Source organism: Cajanus cajan, chromosome 7 (assembly GCF_000230855.2).
Source record: "Cajanus cajan strain Asha chromosome 7, NIPB_CcT2T_4, whole genome shotgun sequence".
NCBI classification, from domain to species: Eukaryota; Viridiplantae; Streptophyta; class Magnoliopsida; order Fabales; family Fabaceae; genus Cajanus; species Cajanus cajan.
In genome coordinates this window covers 46,778,817-46,803,958 of record NC_138523.1, presented here as the reverse complement: position 1 = coordinate 46,803,958, position 25,142 = coordinate 46,778,817, and the positions used below count along the sequence as shown (strand labels likewise).

The 25,142-nt window shown below is 28.0% G+C and overlaps 1 protein-coding gene across 3 annotated transcripts; it reads right to left on the bottom strand.

Moving 5' to 3' along the window:
• Window positions 1-3,183: 3,183 nt before the first annotated feature.
• LOC109789670 (putative methyltransferase PMT3) lies at window positions 3,184-10,291 on the bottom strand. Of its 3 annotated transcripts, none has more exons than XM_020348690.3 (8): window positions 10,147-10,291; window positions 8,320-8,788; window positions 7,725-7,889; window positions 7,463-7,645; window positions 6,026-6,620; window positions 5,039-5,151; window positions 4,685-4,905; window positions 3,184-3,819 (listed from the first exon to the last, which is right to left on the bottom strand). In XM_020348690.3, exons 2-8 carry the CDS (start codon window positions 8,596-8,598, stop codon window positions 3,507-3,509), a joined length of 1,869 nt encoding a protein of 622 aa, XP_020204279.1. In that variant the 5' UTR covers window positions 8,599-8,788; window positions 10,147-10,291; the 3' UTR covers window positions 3,184-3,506. The 3 variants fall into 3 exon arrangements, with proteins under 3 accessions (XP_020204279.1, XP_020204278.1, XP_020204280.1); XM_020348689.3 differs by having other exon boundaries at window positions 10,085-10,235; XM_020348691.3 differs by lacking the exon at window positions 10,147-10,291 and adding an exon at window positions 9,880-10,078.
• Window positions 10,292-25,142: the final 14,851 nt, after the last annotated feature.

The following is a 25,142-nucleotide window of genomic DNA, read 5'->3' as shown; positions in this document are numbered from 1 at the left end:
TAGTGGTAAGTTTTCCTTTCTTTTTTTTTTAAGGAGCAATAAAGAAGAGAACATAATAGATGAGAGGTAAAAGGGAATTAAAAAATTGTGTATATCAATAAAGGTATAATCTTTATTATTGTTTATGGATCAAATATGACATTTTTAACAATTTTTTCACCCAAATGTATCAAATGATTATAAAGGTTGCTTACCTTATAGTTATATTCAAGCCTCACATTGTTATTATAAAAATAATAATTAAGATTTATGATAAAGTCAATTTTTTTCAAATTAAAATTAAAATTAATAATAATATCTATCATTGATATTTTAATTAATAGTTATTATCACACTTTATTTTTTAAAATGTAATTCTCTTACTTTAAAGGAGGTAGATCTGAATAATTAAAAGCAATTATTAGAATAGAAAGAAATATAAGAGTTTTTTTTTACCTATTTATATGATTACTTAAAAAAGTTATATATTTTAAAAAAAACTTGCATAATATATTTATTTTAATTTTTGACCATTATAATTATCTAATAGTTAATATTTATTTATATTTTAAAAAAGTTTATCTCATTTTTGTGTTTGTTATTTCAATTATTAGTCGAGTTAAAGACAGTTATTTATTGTTAACAACAGAACTCTTAATTCTCAAAATAATTTATTTACCTTTTGATTTTATATAAAAGTTACTTATTTTATTATTTCAATTATTACATACTAATGTTGGTAAATATTTGTGTTATCTATTATGAGGAAAGAGGCAACAAAAGACCTATCCTATCCAACTCTAATATAACATGGACAATCTCTCTGGACAACATAAAAAAAAAATATATAACAAAACTAACATTTTGATTCTAAATGTTTAAAGGAACAAGTTTTGCTATCTAAAATCATTAAAATATAGCAAAATTAATTTTTGGAAAGCAAGAAGTGTCATCATTCTTAAAGTTATCATGCATAACATACCCTGGTGGAATGGATGTAAATAATTCAGCAAAATGAGAATTGATCTCCAAATGTAATGCTTTCAACAAGAAACACAGAACGTGTCTGACAGAATTGATCGTTGCAACAAATAACTGATCAACACACACCAAAGGGCTTTGAACAAAAAACCAAGAACTAGAGACGTATGAAATAAAGAATGAACCTGTGGAACAAACCAACAAGCTTAGAGTCCCAAGAAATAAAAGAACGCAATACTTAAAGCAATAAAAAAAATCATGATTCAAAAAGAAAACCACAAATTAAGAAACTTAAATGAGAATAATAAGAAAAGTATCGTGAAACAGAGTAGGAAGAAAGGAAATGTGAACTAGATAACTAAGAATGTGAGTGAAAGAAACGAAAACGTGAATGAAAGAATTGAGAACGACTCACGTGAAACAAACTTACTCAAATCTATTTCTTCACGTAACATCCCTCTAACTTGTAACTCTGTTAATTTTTTAATTTTTTTTTTATCGTATCCTAAATTAAAATTATAGTGTGACAATTTATTAAATGATGTTGTGTCTAGTAGTTGAAAAAACATGATTAACCTGTATTTAGTACCATGTCATTCTAACTAACATGGATCTATTGAAAGCAATGAATATTTGCTTCTACATCATTTTGATATTTTGAATGTGAATCTTAATCACTTATCCAAACATGCTCTCAAGGAAGAGAAGATTTTTCAATTTCTCTAATTTTCATTTTTTTTTTAATTTATTCAACATTTCAATCTCAATTTGCATTTAAATTAGAACGTAATAGAAATAAAATGGTTGTGTAACAAAATCATTATCATGATTATTTTTTTTTAAGATAAGGGGTAAAAACTCTCACAAAGATCAATTAAAAATCACAAAAATACATAATTTGAGTAATATCAGCTCTAGCAATGAAAACAAAAAAAGGTAAAATGAATATAAAAGAAGACACTTAGTGCATTTTAAAATAAATATAAATAAAATTAAATAATAGTTAATGATTATTAGTTGGAAAATTCGAACAATTTTTTAATAATTATAAAAGGTAAAATGAAATATAATATATAAGTTAAAAAGATAAAAATTTTCCAAAATTTCTATACACCATAAGGAAATATTCCTTTATTATTAGTCAAGAAGTATAAATTATTAGTACAGATTTACTCTCTAAAAAAAAAAGAGATCATATAATGATTATTATTCATAGTTTTATCTGTATTTATTTGTCCTAAATTAGTTTTTTCTTCATATTATTAAATTAAAATTATTTATAAACTATTCCTTTACATGTTATAATTATGTATGTATCGTATATTAGTATATATGAATTACCTGGACTGCTTTTATAATTTATAATGTCAAATAAAGTAATTTTGAAAACTTGTTAATGTATTAAAGTGATTGTAATGATATTCTCCTGCTAAGATATAATAACTTGTGCATCATATTGTAGCCCTCCCCAAATAAATAAATAAATGTTACCACCTCCTAGTCCTAGTCCTTGCCATGGCACCTCATAAACTGTCATGTTATCATATTCATTGACTCACTTTTGATCATACTTCCTCCAGGCCTACCATTAAAGGACACTGATCACATTCTTATTCTCCGTTTGACCGTAAAAAACACTCTCAGGGTCTACTTGGACTAGGGTAGGGTCAGGTTGGGACTCTTGTCAAAAAGATTTATCGTCTAGTATGTATCACACAAATTAATAATTTCATAATAATTTGTCATGCAAAATTATCTTATAAAAAGTTTTATACTTAAATATATATTTATAAAATTTCACAATTTTTAACAAAAAAAACTCATTTATTTAATATTTATAAAAACAGATAAGCACAGTTTTTATATGATAACTAACATTATGCAAACTGTTATGAAGAATGAAAAGATCCATTTGATGCACAGATCTCAAATCTACAAGGAAATATCAATATCATGAGAAAAGATCTTTTCCGGTAAAGAAAATGACATTATCAAATATCATGTAATTAAATGTTTGATCTCTTAATATGTGTATAAAAAAATCTATTAAAAAATTTCATCTTATTAAATAAATATCAATATTTTGAAATGTTAGTCCCTAATTTCTTATTGAAGAATAACTTGCTTCTAATTTTCATTTACATTTCTTGGCCTCTGGCTATTCAGAACTTGAGAAAATTATACTGAACAAAATACATAAAAATATCAAAGAACAAAAACAAATTGGACCCTAGGCAGAAAAGGTATGTATATATATTACATAACTTATATAAGTGACTTCTATGTCTTGATTATTAATTAGCTTACATAATCCCCAAATTCAGGCAAAATTTTGAATAACCTATAAAAGCGTGATGCCTATGTATGTCTTAATCACATGAATAATCATCATCCCAAAAATAAGAATCAAAAGAAGGAAATTAAATATGTAAAGAAAGCAACATGTAATGCTACAAAATGAAGTTGTTTACTGCTTCACCACTTGAGACGTGCTTTGATCCCTTGTAGCAGCAGACAATAATATATAAGAAAATGCAATGGTTGTCCTATTCTGTGTCCCTAAAGCTTCCACTAGTCAACCACAATTTCTTCTGGATGATAAAAATAACTTCATCACCATCTTGGATAGAGTGAGAACTGGAATCAATTGCTTCCCAATGCAAAGCACTTAGGTACTTCTTTATAAAATCAATCACTGGCTGTTTATCTCGGATGATTGCAAAACCAGTAGGCCGAAGCATGCGATCCATCTCAATTAATAGATCCTCTGCACTGCAACCTTTCTTTTCTACGTCAGAGAAGACAGTCCATGCATGAAGTAAATCATATGTCCGGGGGTATGTTGAAAATGCTTCACACCTGTTTAAGATGACCACATCAAAACTCTTTCTATATCATGTAATCCTTACTAATCAAGGAGGCTGCATTATTCACTTCATACTGACACAAAATTGTAATCCCTAGAGATTATTGCAGTCATGACAAGTGAGATGCGGCTTAAACTCTTTGATCTTATCTCCAAAAAAATTAGCATCATGCATCATTAGTATCCTTAAACTAGCCATAGAACAGAATGCAAGTTAATATTTAATTTCAGAATGTACTTTTTATATAAATTGTAAGATATATAAATCAATAATCTGGATTGATTGTAAATAATGCTTTTTGACAAACACTTTATTTAAAGATTAACAAGAATACTATTTCATATTTGATTAAATTATTATTAAGATAAATACTGTACAGTGTTTTTTAGGAGTAAATATATAAAAGGCTTAAATATGTTTTTAACCCCTAGGATAAATTTTTTCTTGATTCTCAAATTTAAAATTATTGTTTTTAGTCCTTGTAATTCAAAAATCTTATTTTAGTCTCTCAGGTCATTAATAACATATTTGAAAGTGACAGATTGAGATAGTTATGTATTATTAGCTAGATTTAATGTAATGTTTTATCTAACAGGAATACTAGTTGGTAGATTTTATGTGATAATATTTGACAAATTCTTTAACAAAATTTGAGTATAAGGATTAAAATAACATATTTAAATTTATATAAAATGTGACTGTATGTAATATATTATAGGAAAAATAAAGGCCTAATTGGAAAACGAATCTAAATATCAGATGTCACAATAAAATCATATCAGAAATTAATAGTTTATGAAAATGAAATGCCTCAAATGCACAATAGATTTATAATTCAAGTAATCTAGCTTCAATACCAGTCATGAGTAGTGCCTATGAGGCCTCTGTCGTATACAAGCTTAAGTGTGTTTAGTCCATCCTGTGGTACAACATTCATCACCCAAACATCCTTGTCTCTAAGAGCAGCTGCAAATGAACCCATGTTTGCTTTCATATCCATAATATTCCTCAATGTGTTTGATGTGATTTTTGGACTCAAGAGATCCCAGTACTTCTCAACTCTCCTTTGCCATTGTTCCTGCACATGACAAAATTTAATCCAACAATTGGTTTATCTAAAAGTACATTGTTGTTATACAAAATGTCTATGCTGACGGAAAAAAAATTAATTATAGTCATCAACAAGAGGATCAATTGTAATTTCTGATTACCGTGTCCTTTTCAAACATTTCATTTGAATAGCCAAAGTCAGCTAATCTAGGAGGAGGACTAGTCAATCTTGCAGGCCATGGAGCTAATCCACTACCCTTGGCTTTGTTGTCATCTGTGATGATATCAACAAAAGTTTCAGTAGTTAAGTTTCATATACATCTCTTTAAAATGTTCTCTTCTTCAATCATTAAACAAAATAAAAATAATGCCGGATTTTAACAGAATAGGAGTTGGGATATAGGCTGCATGCACTTAAAGCAAATTCAGATCTTCTACATCTAGCTAGCAGCATGAGGCTCCCACCATTGTAGGATCTGGGGAAGGTAAGACGTATTGTATCATCCAACCTTACCTCTGTAAGGGGAGAGACTGTTTCTACTTTCTACCATTATAACTTGTAACTACCAAGTCAGAGGCAGAAAGGCACACTGTCGCATCCATCGAGTAGCATAAGATGGAAAATTATGAATGTACTCCAAATTAATAGATATTAAGGATTTTGGTAAAGTGTACTCACAGCAACAGCTCATAGCAGGTCATTTGTGGACGGTATAAAACAAGAAGATTGGTTAATGGGAAATGCAATTGCACTCATGATGTACAACAGGTAGGTCTATATTAAAACAAATTTTATATCTCCCTGTTTTTCCTTGGAGAGAAAGGAAATAAAACACTGTCACTCCCTGTTTAAAGGAGTTTTCCTAAGTGAATATTCCTCTATTGAGAAAAAAGTAGTTCATGGACAGAGTCTCGGTATGCAACCAAACTTCCCTTCATCTATTTTATTTACTTCAAGGAAATCAAACAATCCAGTGCAACTAAAGGAAAAGAACTATTATAGCCAGAATACACCAGAAAGGGGGGGAAAATATAAAACAAAAATGCATGCCACTAAAGAAGCAACTATGAATTGATACTAGCAAGGAAATCACTAGAATCCATGGAATGCAAAAACCATCAAATAACACTGAGAAAAGAGTACTCACGATCACTGTAAGGTGTTATGCATGCTTCCATATTTACTCCCCAAACTGCATCTGGGTCATCATCAGACTGGCAAAGAGGAGGGCGAGTACCAGGTTCTCTTTCCATATAACAGTCATTTGTCAGAGGTTTTTGCCAGACAACAGTTTGGTTCTTCTTTGCAGCAATTTTCCAACACATACGCCCCACAAGGTCACTCATTTCTCTCCATATCCTTAGATCCTCTTCATCCTGAGCATATGCTTCTGGAGATGAGTACGCAAAATAACCTCCTGGCCTGAGCAACCGATCTAGTTCAAGAAGTAGTATTCCATCTCTTTGAAGCCAATCAATTCGACAACGAGAACAATGAGCAAATTCAAAAGATCTGCTTGGGTAAGGGAGTCTCTTAGTTCCCAGGACACCAAGATATGCAGGAATTCCTCTTTCTAGGGCAAATTGAATTTGATTCTGATGCACATCATTTGGTGCCAAGGACATTGCAATGATATTAGATGATAGGAGATATCCTCCAAAACTTGCAACACCACAGCCAACATCAAGTACTGTCCGCAACCTTCCTTCGTTGTTTAGATTATTGTTTGAAAAGTTAAGCATCTGGCAGTGCAAAGTGAGATGTTGAGATAATGATTTGTCCATGAAATGCAAGCAAATCGAGGCAAACAGAATATATCAAACAACCAGCACAGTTAAACATGGTACTGACGTAGAAAATCATAATAACTGATTTCAATTTTAAGGAATGAGTGTATCATATCTTTCAAGTATCGGTGTTTCTAAAAGCTTAAGCTATCGGGTAGACCACTGGATACACATAAAAGGTTTTAGCTCTCTCATTCAATTCTTCATACAAGCTTGAAGCAAGTATAATACATGGGCCCACTTTTGACTTGTGATAAAATTTAACATTAAATTATTAAGAATTGGGCAGCAATAATCAAACTCATGATCACTTGATACAATGTAAAGGACCAGTTTCTCTAAAAGCTCGTGCTGGGGACATATGAGCAATTTACAGTATCCACATCTGTAAATAAAAGCATATTACACAACTAGATGCAAAAACATGTACTTGTAAATATATAAAAAAAAATATATATATTAAAAAGTTGAAATAGTGAGAAAATGAAAGAATAGGAAATAAATAAATAAATAAAGTGGACATAAAATACAAGGTGTATTTATCTCAAATAAATTGTTTTAATATCATTTTAAATTAACCAATTACACTTGATACCTAATGTTTCATTAATTTATTAAAAAATAAAAAATAAAATATTATTTTTAACTTTTAGGCCATCTTTACTATTAGTAGTAGGCATACAGATAGATACTTGCATAAACATACATAAAATCCATACAACTCCCAATTCAAAAATAAAACATATATGCTTTCATTTCTCTATAGGCAAAACCAGTAAAGTAAGATGCAGACTTACATTTGCTATTGATGCAATGTACTTATCAGCTCCATAGTGAAAATGAGTCCCACCCCCAGGAAACACTATTTTTTCACCTTTTACAACCATCCAATTCTGGTCAGACTTTTCATGTGCAAGGTGAGTGTGTGGGATATTTGCTTTCCACACCTCATCTCTGCTTTGTGGCCACTTAATAGGGACCTGCAAGATTATAGAAATAACAAATGTTGGACTAAATTAATACATATATCAGAGGGTATGTTGAAGATCATATCTTCACCTTGTATCCAGATGGAGGAGGAATCAAACAATTGTACCGCCTTTCTGCAGGAGGGCAATGTCTCTCGTAGTGTTCCATCACAGAAAGGTCCAGCTTCATCCTCATTTGATAAATAAGGTGTCTATCTAAGCAGGGAATCAACTCAGAATGCCGATCATCACAAACCTTCAAAAGCATAAACATTGTAACCATGAGTTGCTGATGAACCAAAAGTATAAGCATATTTGAATCATGTGCATGAAGTTGTTTGTGTCCACTTATGAACTCATGTTGCTTGGTTTGGATATTATTGTGGATATGGAATTAGTTTTCTTCAACTTTTTCTTTTCCATTTATGATACATTTTATGCATCTTACATGACTCATTATTTTCCAGAATTTTACTAAACTCTTACACTTGAACTAATGACTTTGGCAACCTGAATTCAAATTAAACAGTATAAATAGGGTTCATTATTATTAATACGACTGATTAAACCAAAATACCAAATAGCAGTAGCAAAAATAAAAAAATTAAAGATAGTAACAGTGATAAAGTATGTTGCATGAAGAACGAGTGAATGTGCCCTATATCTAAGTTTACAAAGCAACTTACAGGGAAACTCTTTGGAACAATATTGTCTTCCCCATCTCCCTGCCTGAAACTTGATGAAGATTCATCTTGCTTGCCATCAGTGTCATCCTCTGCACCCAAATATGATGAGCCAAGTCTTTTCAATGATCTGCTGCCATATTCAAGAGCAGTGGAACCACTACTCTGAGAACCAAAGATGGATCCACCATATACATACAGAAAACCAAGAAAAATTGCCACGGCACAGATGGAAGCCACTAAACGCTTTTTTTGAGATCCATCAGATCTTCCCCTCGACATTTATTAGTTGAAAGTACAAATCCAAATTGCAACTTTCACTGCTCTGTTACAGACTAAAAAGATTTTGTTTCACAAGACATTCAATGTCAAATTCACCACTCAAAACCCCACTTATTGTAGCAACTCCAATACTTCAAATTAGAAACAACGACAGACAGATTCCTCACAATACACTTAATAAATGATTAACCTGCAAACCAGGGAAGAGAAGTCAGCAAAAGAGTTACGGAAATTCATTACTTTGTTGTCATCGTTTGACTTTTGATGAAACCGTAGTGCTTAGAGTTAAAGGAATAAAGACAAATGAAACCATAAATGCAGGTAATTATTATACTTTTCTACTATGAAAATGTCTAAACTAAATTAAGGGAAACGATCCAAATATAAACCAATTATAAACTTCTTTGAGAACAGATCCATCCATGTGTAGAACCTTAAAATTTCTTTATTCCCTTGTGGGACAAAGTTCCATAAGAGATGTAAGTAAGGCAACCAACCAGCAAAGAAAGCTTTTCACAATTCAGAAAAAAAAAAGAGAGAAGATAATAACAATCTCTAGTTCTAGTACTCTAGGTCAAACAAGAACAAGTGGCCAATGAGCAATAGCCAAATCACAAGGAACTCAGGATTTATAAATTGATAAGATATTGCGCAATTTACTTGATGATGAAACCTGTACAATCCTAGAGTGTGACTCAAGCTATTACAATTTAGTAAGTGCCGACAATAAGTGACAACTTAATCCACAAGATTCACTCCTAGTTTTCAGCAACGTTTGTAGGATTAAACGTCGCAGTGGAGAGGATATTAATAAATAAAAGTAAAGAGAGTAGTGATAGCAATCATGCTAGCTATCCAGTAAAATTACGCCAAACCAGTGAAAACGGTGGATCCGAATCACCCCTTAAAAGAAACATGAACATGATCTAAGGAGACAAGTAAACCATTGGTTTTGCACATATATGATTCCAGAAACTTCGATGGATTTAAATGAGCACTATTAGCCACACAGTTAAACTAAACTTGCAGATCTGGCCCAACGCAAAATAAACATCATTAGCATTAAAACGAGCAACACTCATTAATAATAACGAATCAAATGATAGAGTCTTCTAACTTCTAAGGTGCATTCAATAGGCGGCAACCATCACCACCGCGGACACTAAAACAACCAAATCAAACACACCCCATCTTGCAACGTCCCAGATCCATCACAACCCCCACATCACACACAAGCAAAGTGAACATACCAAATTAGAATGACATGAAAAAAAGGCTTACTGGGTTCAGATCAAAATCCAATTGGGTGCAAGGAAATAAAATAAAAATCCCAACTTTGTCTCACAAAAAAATAAAACAAAAAAGCTATATAAATGTATATAGAAATAAATAAGAACAGAAGAGGGAGATGAGATCTGAGTTGAATTTGTAGAGTGCGTGTGTGACAGTAGAGCAGCAGTGTTCCTCGTAAAGAAGGAAAATTGACCTGTGATTAAGGTGGCAAGACTTTTGTGGTATATGATGTGGGTAGGATGGGTTACCACTTACCACTGAGATTCCATTTGGACAAAGTGGGTTTGCACTTATCATTTAACAACCACGCCACACGGTACAGCATTTTACAACTCTTCTGCCAGTCGGTGGAGTTTATTTTATTCAATAATTTCAAAATGAGGTCAAATTGTGGAGCAGAATTCGTTAAAAAAATAAACAAAAAAGAAACCAAGTCCAACTTTATCTGCTTGAGACTTTACTTCACAAGTGAAATAATAACGGTTTTGGTTTTGGTTTTGGCACAGGAAATTGCCACTGAACTCGGGATGGTATGGGTTGAAATTTGAGAGTGAAAAAACAGAATGCTCATTCTCTCTGAATTTATTGCTAATATTTTGATTTTAACGCTGGGAATCGAGATTTAGCTTTTACTGCATGTGTTTGTGTTCCTTCAAAATTCACATCTAATTTTACCTCTAGTTGTATTGTAGGATTCCATTGGCATCATGTAGATTTAAAATAAAAAATTCCTTATACAAAGTTTAAATATTGATTTTGTCCAAGAATTTTCTTAAAATAAATATTCATTTTCGTTATCAAGAAAACCCGTTTAAGTTTATGCCTTATTAACCAGTATTTTAAAAACATTGGTTAAGCGATTAATAAATTGAAAGTTATTAAAACTGCAGTTAAATTAATTGGAAATTACAATAAGAATATGTTAACAAATTTCTAAATAAGAATTTAATTAAAATGTATCGACAATATCCTTGTGCATGATAAAGTTGATGCCCTTATTTATTTTTGTCAACCTTATTTAAACTTTGGTACCGTTTTTCTAATTTTTCATAAGCTAGAAAAGTGAGGAGTACTATATGTATTTAGAGTTATGAAAATCAAATTAACTTGTGTTATTTTTTAAATATACTCCAATCATATTATTCTTGTAAATTATAAGTTAATTTGATTTATTGTGGCTCTCTTTCTTATATGAGGAAAGGTGTGGATTTTGTCACACCAATCGTGCAGTCCAAGGAGTTCCTTACCTGAGTCACATCAAGCATGAGTTGAGTGATGTCAGACATGAGCGTAGTAGAGAACTTTCCACCTCAATGGCATCGGACGTGAGGTAAATTGTGTCAAACGTGGATTACGTTGATTATACATGTTGTATGATGTATGATGAATGTTGAGTCTATATATATTGATTTGTGATGATGATGATATATATATATATATATATATATATATATATATATATATGTATGTATATATATATATATAGATAGATAGATAGATGTGATAAGATGTATTATGATGGTGAGCATTGATATGTTATGTATGATTGATATGCTATAAATTGAGCATTGGTATACTAGTCTTGGATGATTTGTATAACATTGGTATGCTAATTACGATTGATGTGATTTAGTCCCTATATGTCTTGACATGTAGTAATGTATATAAATGATATATGTTGAAGCATTAATGCTAAAAATGTTGTAAGCATTAGAGCATGTTGATTAGCTTAGGTTTAAAGGAGAGGATGTTGTTTGAAAGTTGAAGATCCCGTATAGAGAATATTGTTTTAGCACTCTAGGAGGCCAATTATTGAAAATCCTCATTGAGTGAGTGTAAAACTCTTAAAGTTGATTTCATTGAGTTACCTCTAGGTCTTTATTTAATATGGAATAAAGTACGAAGTTGAGGGGTATAACCCTTAACTGATTATTGAAATGGTTGTGTGATTCCTTGCAAATAGTTAGTGACTAACTCCATATGTGACTTGGTAATGCATGACAAGGTCATGGTACGTTTATACCCAGCTATACTAGTCTTGACAGTGGAACTAGGTTTTTCTAATGTGAGAGGTGAGACCTAAGAAATCAAAAGTAGGAATTGATATTTCATTTTAGTTGTTGATCCATCAAGCATATTGGATGTGAAAGTGATTGGGTTGGTTCAATAAGGTCAAACCACTTAGATTGCTTAGGTGTACTAGGAGATCTTCATAGTTGAATGTATGACGATGCATTAGTTGAGATGAATATATGATGTGTTATTTGATTGGTGCATTCATATGCATTGGATGAATATTCTACTATATAATACTACTTGGTGTGAGTTTGACTACTTGGTGTGAAGCTTTCAAACAGGTTAATTGTTGTATGATGTGAATCATAAATTGTTACTTGTTGGTTTACATGTTGGTGAATATTTGATTACTTGGTTGTTGATGTTTTCAAATATATTGATTGCAATATGGATGTTATTTTCCTATACTTGCTTTATTTTTTAAATTTAACTTACCATTGTTTGTTTTCATGTAGATTGAACTGCAATAATCACACTTGATATAGGAACAAAGTATGGATAGATTTGCAAAGGTGAACAATGGAGGCCATCAGGTGGATGATGGTGCTTTTGGATGTTTTATGCTACCCTCATATGACAATTGTATATATAGTGGTGTTTGACCAATATTTAGGGTGCATAGTTTACTCTTACTATATATATATATATATAGTAAGAGTAAACTATACACCCTAAATATTGGTCACTTTTATATGCATGTTATATATTATGAGTTAGTTAGTAGTGAAGGTATGACTACCTCTAAGTAGTAGTAGTTTCGTTGCTAATTGGTGATTCCACAAAGTGTAGTGGTCATGGTGGATTGTTACATTACTAATAAGTTATTTTCCAATTTTATTTAATTTTTAATTATATTTTTAACCTTTTTATTAGAATAATATTTAATTAGAACAAAATTTTCATTTACAAAAAAATAGGACTAATTATGTTTTTAATCCTTCAAATTTAAACTATATATTATTTTGGTCTTTAAATTTTTAAATTGTTTTTATCCTTAAAATATAAAAAATTATTATTTTGATCCCTCAATTGTAAAATTTATCTTTTTAGTTTTTGTAATTTTAACAGAATATTATTTTAGTTCTTCTATATATTTTTTATCCTTAAATTTAAAATATATGCTTTTAATCTCTAAAATATAAAAATTATTATTTTAATCCATTTACTCAAAAGTCATTAATAAATTTATTAAAGACCTATATTATTAATTAATTAATTTCTAATCACTTTAATTCTCTTCACTCTATTTTTTTACTTTTTTTTTCATCATATCAAATATATCCATAATGATAAATTTCTTTAAGAACAAATTATATAGATTGTTTGTTAAAAACATAATTTCACATGAAAAATTATTTCCTTTATATATAACTAGTAGGATATAAACTAGTAGGATAAAGGGAGGCTTCTTACCTCTTAATGTTTAAAAAATTATAATAAAATAAAAATAATAAAAAATTAAATAGATAGTTGTAAATGGTTATTAAAAAAATATAACTTTTTTTATTCTTAATAATTGAGGGATATAATTGTGAAGAAAAGAAAATTTACATATCTAGTATCCCTTTTATAATAAATATAGATATATGTCAATAACTGCATTATTTATTTATTTATTCCCAAAACGCCAATTATTAATGTACTTGAATTGTTAAGGAAGAAAATTAAGAAATAAAGTAATATATATTTATCAATTTAGAGTATCTATCTTATTATAAATTCAAATTTTCCATTTAAAAATTATTTTATAAAAAAATAATGTATATTTTAATTATTATATATAAGTATTAATTTTTGCATTAATTAGTTTACATAACAATTAATTTTTAATATGTATAGATTTATATGAAAAATCTCACATCTAATAAAGATATATTATATTCATTAAATTTAATAATATATAATAGTTAAAAATACTATATTTTGTATTTTTTAGTTTGTTTACTTTAAAATATATGGAGCATAATAAATACAAATAAGTATTTTTAAATGCATAATAAAATTTAAAATAACCCATAATAATTTATTTAGAATAAAAATTTAGGATACAAATTAAAATATAAATTATCATATATATTAATTTCTCAAAATAAACATTTTATATCATTATATATTCTAGTTTTTCTATTTTAAAGTATTTTTACCAACTATTTTGAAAGTGTAAAAATATTTAACGTATATATAATTGATAATTTTTTGATAATTATTTTTTATTTCATAATAAATTATAAATATATAGATATACTTATTTTCTTGACACCTATATACATATACTTATTAAAATTTACATGTTTAATATATATATATATATATATATATATATATATATTTATATTTAAAATATTTAATATTAATTGTAAATTTAGTTGTCTATTATATTTAGTAAATAATTAAATATAATAATTAATATTCTATTAAAAAAATAAATTTATTGATCCTTTTACATAAATACTAAATTATAACATTAAGTGCAGCATTAATATTTTCAGGTGTATTTTTCATTCGTGAATAGATAAATATAAATTATTATATATGTTAATTTATCAAATGTATATTTTATATTATTATATGTTTGAAAACTTCTATTTTAAAATCTACTTTATAAAATAATTTTTCTAACCAATAATAAATTTTATCTCATTTTTCACTATATAGTTGTTATATTTTGCTATAATTATTACCCGTGAAAAAAGGTATTATGTGTCTTTGTTAAAAAGAGATGAAATAATAAATTTATTCTAATGGTTTAAAAAATTATTAGAGGTTATATATAGTTATTAATGATAAAATGAGAAAAATAAAAGTAGACACTAAATGAGAAAATTCCTTTTATTATTAGTACAAATATAGATTCATTTAATAATATTTTTAATATATATATATATATATTTACTTTTCTTAATAATTTATAATTCACATTAAATTTTAATGATCTATGTATTAAATTAAATTTTTTTAATGCATAGATCAAGTTTACAAAGTTTTAAAAAATTTAAAATTTATTTGATACTCCATTTCATTAATTCAAATTGATGAGTAATTATAAAAAATATTTTATACGCTGGTTTGAATTAATGAAATGGAGTGTCAAATAATTTTGAATTTTTTTCAAAATTTTGCATACTTGACCTATGCATTAAAATTTTTTAATTCAACGGTTAGATTGTTAAAATTTGATGTAAAATATAAGTTATTGAGTAAAGTAAATTTAGATAGATTTATTCTTGAAATCAACAACTCTTAATTTACTTGTAGAGGCTTGAATTAATAAAATTTAATGCGTTCATATAGTTATTGAAAAAAAAAGTAACTTTACTAAGTTACTCTTGAAGTAGTATTTTTTTCACCATATTATTGTTACAAAGTATCTATTGAATTTGCCAATGACAAATATCTATTGAAAAACCTATAATGTCTCTCTATTTTGACATCTTAACGACTACACCATACAACATTTTATATAGTGACATTTCACTCAACTTTTTGTTGATCAGAACTTTTCACTAATTAGAACTATAATAGTCAAATGGGCTAATTAACTCAACCAACACAAGCCACATGGTGTCTTTAAGCTAACTTGTCCTAACCTGAATTACATTTGTGTTGGTGATTTTTTGGCCCAACCTGATCTATGTCAAGCCATTAGACCATTGGGCTAAATTAATCCTAAACAAAAACAAAAAAAAATAAAAAGAATTAGGTTTATTTTTTTTAAATTAAAAAAAGAAGAAATTGTTTAGTGAACTAAATTGATCCTAAACTATTAAAAAAACTACATTTAAGACATAAAAAAATTGAATAATGAATAGAAAATTAAAATTATATTCCTCAAACTTACGTGAAAAGTAAATGATGAGAAAATCCTCCATGATATTAGATGAGGTTGAGTGTCTCTTGATGAAGTAGTAGGTAAGATGAACTTAATTAATGTACTTGTTTGCTTTACATGTTCACTAAAGAGATTATACAATCCTCTATATCACCTTGTTCACTTTATCTATGTAAACATATGGATAAAGCATCTTATTACTTACTTAATATTACTAACTATTAAATTATTTTTGATCGGGTCAACCTAAAGCCTACGGGCCAAACTAGCCTAAGGCCATTTGGCCCGTTGAGCTAAGCAAATCTGTTTCTATTTAGACCATCTTTTTTAAGTTCAACTTATCCTATTTAGAAACCGAACTAAAATTAATAACTTTATTCACAACCCTCTATGAGTAATCATTCTAATGAAATGTCCAACCACTTTTACAATTAACGATTATTCCTACAAATCTACACGAGACTTTTGTATTTTGTCTTCACTCACTTTCTGGGAAACTTCTCAAGGTCTCTCATCCCAAAATTGTTCCAAGTTATTCTCAACTATATATATAGTCTCACACTCCTATAACCTCTAGATCATTCTCATTTTGGTGTGTCTGGGATATTACAAACTCATCAATTTTTACTTAAGTCGTCTCTGAACCACACTATGCTAGGAGAGGGGACTTAACTTTGATACCATTTATCCCTTCAGATCCAATAACTCAACAACTACACCCCATGATACTCAATACAATGACACTTCACTTAATTCCTCTTTAGTCAAAACATTTCATCGATCAGAATCTTTCATGGGTAGTCTTTTTTGATATGCTTATATGCTTTAAAAATTAATGACTATATCCACAAACCTATACAAAACTCTTTATTGTTCTTTATTCTCACTCATAAGGTCATTCATTTCTAAAGTACTCAAATCCAAGATACTTAACTATGAAGTTGAGTTACTAATAGTAAATGCATCTTGTTAGTATATATAATACTAATTAATTCATTTAAGTCATCTTTAATTAATAGTCTCATACTTGTACAACCTGTAAATTTCTCTCATTTTAGTGTGTCTAAAATGTTACAAATTTTGATTGATCTTTTAATGAAGTTTCTTATCTCAATCATATTTTTTTTATCATTCATCATTTATAAATATGTAAAAAAAAAAACACTTATTATATCAGTAATTTTTTGCCATATACTCATAATGTATAAAATAAAATAATAAATATTTTCTACTTAATTTTATTTTTTTCTTTTCTTAACATTTTCTTTTTGTATTATTGTCAATCTTTTTTCTTATTTAAAAACATAATAAATTAATTACTATTTATGCAATCATATTTTTTAAAATAATAATTTATTCATTTAATGTGTGTAAACATTATTTTCTCGTATAAAGTCGTATTTGGGTGTATGCATGAAGTGTTCATATATGTTTCACATTCTGTGAATTCTTGCTCTAAAGCATGCCCATGAGTGGCAATCAAAATGGTTTTAGATGCACATTGTGCAATCGTGTTTTCCCTAGCTTTCAACCACTCATATCCCACATTCAAATCCACTTTGCTGAAGAAAACCATGTGATGAGAAGTCTATATTCGCCAAACCATGTCAACTCTCAAAGAGGAATTATACCCAATCGTTTACAACCTTATTTTCCAAGGCCAATGGTGATGGACCAAACCATAAACTATGTTAACAACAGGGCTTTCCAGCCACCACTGCAACAACGTAGGGTGATGCCTCGACTTAGAGCAAACTCATTTTCCTCTATCCAACATGTGGTTGCTGCTGCACAACCACTTCAAGGTCCACCACAGACTAGGAATAATGCTGCTGAAACAACATTATCTCTTGCTCCACCAATCCACCAAAGGGAGATGGAGGTTTCTCCAGTTGATGGAACGAAGCCATATATCAACCTTTTGGACAAACCCGTCAATAATCCAGCTATCATTAATGCTGACGCATTAGATCTCGCATTAAGGCTTTAAACTTTAAAGGATATTATTCCTTAGGTATATTACGAATTATATATGGTGTTAGTCTGTATTTTTAGTTTAAAATACAGTTGTGTCTTCAATTATGAAAGGCTCTTTACGACGAGTTGTGTATTAAAGTTCATCGTCTTGATTCTCATTCTGGCTTAAGATGTTAAAGACAAGGAGAATGAGAAAATTCATGTTGAATAACAATACCAGTTTAAGTTTTTATGAATGTAGCTTTTCTATCAGTAAATATTAGTTTTCACTTTTATTCAACCTTTAAATTATAGTCACAATTAATCACAATTGAGGTGTGGCTACACGAGCATACGCCATCAGCAAATGCAAGGGTTTTGGATTTTCGGCCAAGATAACTCTGAAATTTAAAATTCACATTCCAAATTTACTTAAAGTGCTAATGTTACAAAAAAGGACAAATAATCGCCAAGAATAAAATGTCAATTTGGGTTTTTTTTTATTATTGAATATTTTGGGATGCATTTTTCTTTTTCCGATAGTGGGATAGAACAATTATGAATAACAAAATTTTCTATTTTAAGTATTTAATGTATAATTTTGATTTCTTTAAGCAAACTTGGTGGATCAATCCAATTCAACATAAGTTCTGGTCAGGACAGGTTAGAAATAAAAAATTATATCAATTTTGATTTAAATTTCAATCTGACTCACTTAACGCGTGAGTTAATTGAGTATATGTTTAAGTGGGTTGAGTTGGCCTATTTAATCCACTATTAAAAAATAAAATAAAAATATATGTTTATGTTTTATGTAGTTATTATTTAAAATTTTGATTGATATATTCTCATATATTTGCATTTGAATCAGTGATAGATTTGATTTTTTTATATAAAAAATTATAACTCTTTGTTTTATTTATTAAAAATGGGAACATGTAATTAATTTTTTTCTTTTTTTTAATTTTTAGAAAATCAGGTAGAGAACTACATCTATATATATCATCTCATATCAATATAGAACTACATTGTTAATCAACACACAACGTTAACATGCAATAGATTCACCAATCACATAAATGTTCAACAAATATTCATATAAACAACACATTGAAATAAGGTAATTCGCACATAGAGTCATCCAACATGTGTTCAGCAACATTGAAGTAAGGAGTTCTCTACTTTGTCCACGCTTAGTGCCACTCAACCCACGTCTAACGTGGCTGAGGTAGAGAACCCTTAGACTCGCACGCTTGACTCATGTCAGCTCGAGACAATTCTCTTTTCTCGTACTCGAAGCCAATATCTAACTCGAGGCAATTCTCTCACTACAACCACCAAATCGTTCAAAATCATCAAAATCTATTTGTACATGCTCAAAGTACTAAAACTTAATCAACATCAAACATTTAATCCAAATCCAGTCAAAATGATAATATTTTGATGAAAACAACCAACAATTCATTCCTAGCTTTTTTTTACCTTAACTCTGACCCAAAAGAGAATGAACAAGGAAGAAGAAGAACTTTGAGTCACTACAAGTTATGTGCCTACACCACTTTGATTCTTAGTTGTTTAGCTTTGAACCACCACTTTCACGAGGATTCTTACGCACTTAGAGAGTTTAGAGGAAGAAAAAGGAAGGATATATAGAATCTCCAGAGGCTCTCCATCAAAAATCTCTCTAAGATTTTTTGATAATTAAACTTATGAAACTCAATTCTAAAAAAAAAATTATATACTCTTTTTTTTTAGTCATCTGAACCTCAATCTAAAGAAAGCCTTTAAATATTTCAACAATTCTTCAAGAGTTCTTTAACTCTCTAAAGCCTTTCAACCACACCTCAAATAACAAAACACAATTATTATTAAGAGATGATAATTAATTAAAACTTACGGTGTTACACATATTAAACTTTAAAATTTCATGATTTAGTATAAATCACCCTTATCTAATTATTTTTATTATGTTTTTAAATTACGAATAAATTATTAAAAATAAGTTTGTTTACTCGATTCACCTTCTTAGTTAACAATCTATCTAAGATTATATGGGATAAATTTTGTCTCAAAATGAGTTAAACCTAACTTAAATTATTATTTTTTTACAAGTTGACCATTTTACTATCCTAATTATATGCAATTACAGCTAATACAAAAATCAAAATTTAAAATTTATGGCAACGTTTTAGCTTAAAGATTATTGATCAACAGAAAATGAGAGAAATATATAAATAAAAAAAATGAAAACGTCTATTTGGAGTTAATTGCAACATTTTGTGTTAGGCTTAGTACTACAAATTATACGAGTTCATGCACACATGTCACAGCTACGTGACATGTAGAAACCCAAAAATAACCAATAAAAATATTATCCTATTTTGCCAGGGTGGGTCCATTTTTAGTGTTGCAAATTTGAAACATTTTTCATTTATGTATATTTTTATCTAAAGAAAAAACACAAAACTTACTCTAAATAATATTATTCAACTTAACAATTTATGATTTATATTGAATTTTAATAATGTATTTTAATTATTAAATTAAAATATTTTTATGAATAAATTAACTTTATTAATTTTTATAAAATTTAAAAATTAGTTAATATTTACTATATTAATTTACATTGAAATTTATTTATAAAAGTATATTAAACATCAATTTAAGTTAATATAAATAAAATCAAGTCTCTTAACTTAGTAATTATAAAATTTGTTATAAATTACATTTATTCAACACGATGCTTCCAAAAATTCATCATAAGCTGTGATTTTTTTAATCCAAGTTTGGCATCAAGCTTGCCCTCATCATCATCTGCTAACAAAAGTGATGCGAAGATAAGTGGAGCATAAAATCAAAGGAAAAAATCCACCACAAATTAAATAACAAAAATCACACAGCAACTGCCTTCATGGTCAATCATGACCCCCTTTGGATCATGTTCCCTTTAGTATATTACAGCAAAATTGTTATTATTACTCATAGAAACCAATATCAGTTCCTTATATTTATATCCTTCCTTCCTCTCTTTGCGAACCCATTTTCTTTTTTGCAAATGTTTTGTCCACTATGCAACAATATATGAATATGACTTAATATTGAGGTTTAAATTCCGTTTGTTTATCTTTTTCTAGTGCAGGAAGGGAAAAGAAATTCATTTCGGACTTTCATGCAAATGTATTAGCAATTCATGCAAAATATAATTTGCAGCAATGGAAATGTAAAACAAAGCAACAAACGTATCACTTAATTATTCTTCTATATCCATTTTATACACTTTTTTTTTACAACTGCACTACAACAAAATTTATTATTATTGGTAATTATTTAACAATAATAAATTAATTGTCTCTATTTTATTATTTTAATAAAAAATATTAATAACTAATATATAATGATCACTAAAAAAATATGTATTACATCATACCAAAATTTGTTATTAACGATAATTATTTATTGAAAAAAATTAAGTCTCACATCGAATAAAAATAAAATAATTAAAGAGTATATAAGTGGATGATAACTCTTACCTTATAAGTTTATTTTGTAGGTTGGAGTTAGACTTATAACTTACTATTCTAAGTTGATATTAAATTATTCATTATTACCAAACTAAATAGAGTTAAACTTGAGGGAATGTATTGGGAAAAATCCAAGAAAAATTCAACTCTCACATCCCGACTATTACAAGAATCTTGCCGTTAAATATTTTAGTTACACTCTCATGTCTTACTAATTCTTCAATATATCAAACAATGTATTATTAGTTATATATTAGTTAAAAATATAAAACATGTCATAAATTTTAGATATTTAATATATGTACCCAAAAATTATTAATCTTAAATCCCACGTATTAGTAGTTTTTTCTGCGGGGTTGGAGGGGAGCGGGGGACAGAAAGTATGAAAGAGGAGAGGTTATTATACATTCATACATAATGGAGTAGCAAAGTGGAACACTTTACTTAGAAAGTAAAAATATGTGAAAACAGCTCGAACTTCCATGAATTACATCCTTAATTCTCAATCGTAGAATCTATTCTGGTCAATCCTGTAATCATTTAGTGTGTTTATATTAGAATAGATCAAGTTTTTCCACCAAACCATTAAAGCTATTTTGGATCAAATGTCTTGTTCAGCTTTATTTTATTTTTTTTAAGTAATTTATAATTATTTATATATATACTTAAGAATTGTTTTTCTTCTGAAAAAGTTAGCCGCGACAATTGTACTTAAATATACAACATATTGGTGTTATGGAAATTTAATAATTGAGAATAAGTTGTGGGGAAAAAAAATTGATAATAAGTTTAACGATGATATGAGAACAAATTTAATAGGGGGTAATATCTTAAGTTTACGATGAAGATGTCTGTTGTCATGTTTATTCTTGTCATTATTGTGAATCCATTAATACAAGTCTCGTCTACTTTCGGATCTCCTTACCCCTACAATTGTGTGTATGTTTTGGATTAATTTGTGTTTCAATTAATTATTTTATTTGATATTTTACATTTAAAAAAAATATCAACTAAAAATATGTAAGATGTTTTAAAAAATTAACAGTTATCTAATAATTATGTTAAATTTTATTGGTAAACAAAATTAAATCCTAAACTTATAATTATATATATATATAAAAAGAATTATAATTACACCGATATAACTTTTATCAATAATTATACCACTTAATAATTTTATATTAAATATAAATTTTATAAATTCAACCGTTTAAAAATTATATCAATCTTTATATTTATATATATATATATATATATAATATAATATAATATAATATAATATAATATAATATAATATTTATGTACAAAAAGGAAATAATTCCCTTAATAGGACCCACATTATAACCCATGGTAAAACTAATAAAATAAGGAACTGGTGAATTGAGAAGAAGAAGTGAAGGCTGGCCCTCTGCTTATTACATGATTTGGCACAGTAAAGGCACTACATAGAAAACTAATATAAAGACATTGCTTTAATAAACTCTTTCAACAGCCTTTAACTTTTATAATTGAAGAGGGAAACATTTCGACACACGTAGGGCATCTGTATGAATGATCAACATTTAGTGCTAGTTGGGAATCCCAATTAAATCCTTCATCTCAAATGCATCTCTATAGGACGTATTATGAATCACACATTCTATACAAACAAATAATAGTGTTAGCTACATATCTTTTTAATACGTACTTTAGCTATAATTGATTAAAATTTATAAATTACGAGTAGAATTTATTAAATGAAAAATGATACCAATTAAAATTTATCAATAAAGTTAATTAATAATACAAGTATATATTCAAAAATATAATAAAAAAATGTGTTACCAACATTTTAGGGAATTTATTCGTTCAACTTTTGGCAATAAACTTTCTAAAGTACTATCCTTGTTTTCACACAAGCATAAAATAAATACTACTAATGGAAAACGGTAATTATGTAACAAATATATAAAGAAATTGTTAACGTTCACAATTTCATGTGAAAACCAACAATATCTATCTTTTTTTGTGAATAAAACAATTTTTTTCATCAAATAAATTAATTTTAGACGCATATTAATAATTTAAAGAACATGAGGTGTAAACGAATTAAGATGAAAAAAACACATGAATTCAATTTTAAAGAAATTTTTATTGATAATACTGAATTTAACTTGTGTCTGTTTAAACATTTGTGAATGAAATTTCATCATCAGATATTTATTGGTGTTTAGACATTAAATTATATACTAAATATGTTAAAATGTTTGACATATAAATTTATTTATTGAGTGAAATAATAAATACAAAAAAACTAATGCATAAAACAATTAAAGAAATTTTTTTAAATGAAAATTGCTTAGGAGTTAATTTTATTATACTTATTTATTATTTAACTCAAATGTATTTTTTATATTTTAAAATTGTATAAATTTATGAAAATGCATATTATAATTATGTTTATAAATAATATTTTTATAAAATTGTTATGTTTGGCAATTGCTATTTTTTTTATTTAATTAAATATATTCACAATATAGTTAGATGCCCTCTTGATGTACCAAAAAAAAACATGCTCTCTAGTTTTTTTTTTCATTTATCATTTTTCTTTCATTAAAATTAACAATCTTAAATTGCCAAAAGTACCTTTATGATTACCAGGTGAATTCATAATTAAAAAATATAATAATAAATCAAGTTTCTCCATTCTTTCAGTTTCTTTTTTATTCACCATTCTTCATTTATTTATTAATTATACATCTACTTTATATCACTATCTTTCTCCTTCTATTTGTTTTGGTATATTTATCTCTCTCTCTTTTTTCTTTTGAATTATTTATTTTTCTTGTATATATAATGCCTAAGTGTTAAATCATTGTCTTATTCTTAAGCAACGGTACTAAACAAATTTCATCATCAGAAGCCAATGAAAAGACGGAGACAACTACTGAAATAGAGATCCTTCTGCAGATAATATTGTATCAGAAAAAGGATATCCACAATTTTATATGCAAATTATAGGAAAGAAAAATAAATATGCAACTTAAATTACATGTTTTATGTGTAATTTTCCTGCATGCTTGTGTCACACTTTCCAAAGCTATCTATGTATATGAGTTATTCTTTAATTGAATTATACATAATGCCAAGCCCAAGGAATCCTGTGTATGTTACTTTAAGCATTATTTGGGAATATATAAAAAATCAGAAAGAAATATGCAATTTTCTTCCACCATATAATGATATACAAACTAGACAAAACAAGCAATTAGTAGCAGAAGAGTGTCTTACGAATACATTAATTTTATTTTTATTAAACCAAAATGCCAGCGACATTTTAAGTTTGTATATATTGCTTTTAAAACAAATCAGTATGTCAGGTTTCGTGTGGTCATGCTGCAGTGCCATAAGAATTTCATGCCATCAGGGAAAGAGCACACTACATGAAAATATACAAGGAAAAAATAGTCACTTTTTCTGGAGAAGAAAATAACTAACACGTGTTTAATTTCAGCATTTATTTAAAAATACTTACTTGTTTATAAATTTATTAAACTTAGACAAATATAAATGTTAGTTTTAATTTTTAAGATATAAACTCAAATAAGTACACACCAAGAGATATATGTATATGTATTAGATTAGATTACTGTCAAATACCATCCATTCGGTTCTACTTAATTAGTATATTATATCAAAATATAAGCATGATATATCAACAATACAATGAAAAGAACTACATAATTAAATATGGTTTTTGCATAGTATGTCGCCTGTTCCGAGTTTCAGGCTTTGACCAAAAGAAAACAAATAGCACTGTTATAAGGGTATTTAAAATTGCCTAGCTATAGTGCAATCTCTTTTCTCCCACTCAAGTAGACAATACATCA

Excerpts from the sequence above, each read along its gene's own strand:
- LOC109789670 (XM_020348690.3), bottom strand. The coding sequence starts at position 8,598 with ATGTCGAGGGGAAGATCTGATGGATCTCAAAAAAAGCGTTTAGTGGCT. Across the intron at positions 7,890-8,319 it reads TTGTTCCAAAGAGTTTCCCT|GTTTGTGATGATCGGCATTC; the intron begins GTAAGTTGCTTT and ends ATGCTTTTGAAG. Across the intron at positions 4,906-5,038 it reads AAATGTTTGAAAAGGACACG|GAACAATGGCAAAGGAGAGT; the intron begins GTAATCAGAAAT and ends TGTCATGTGCAG.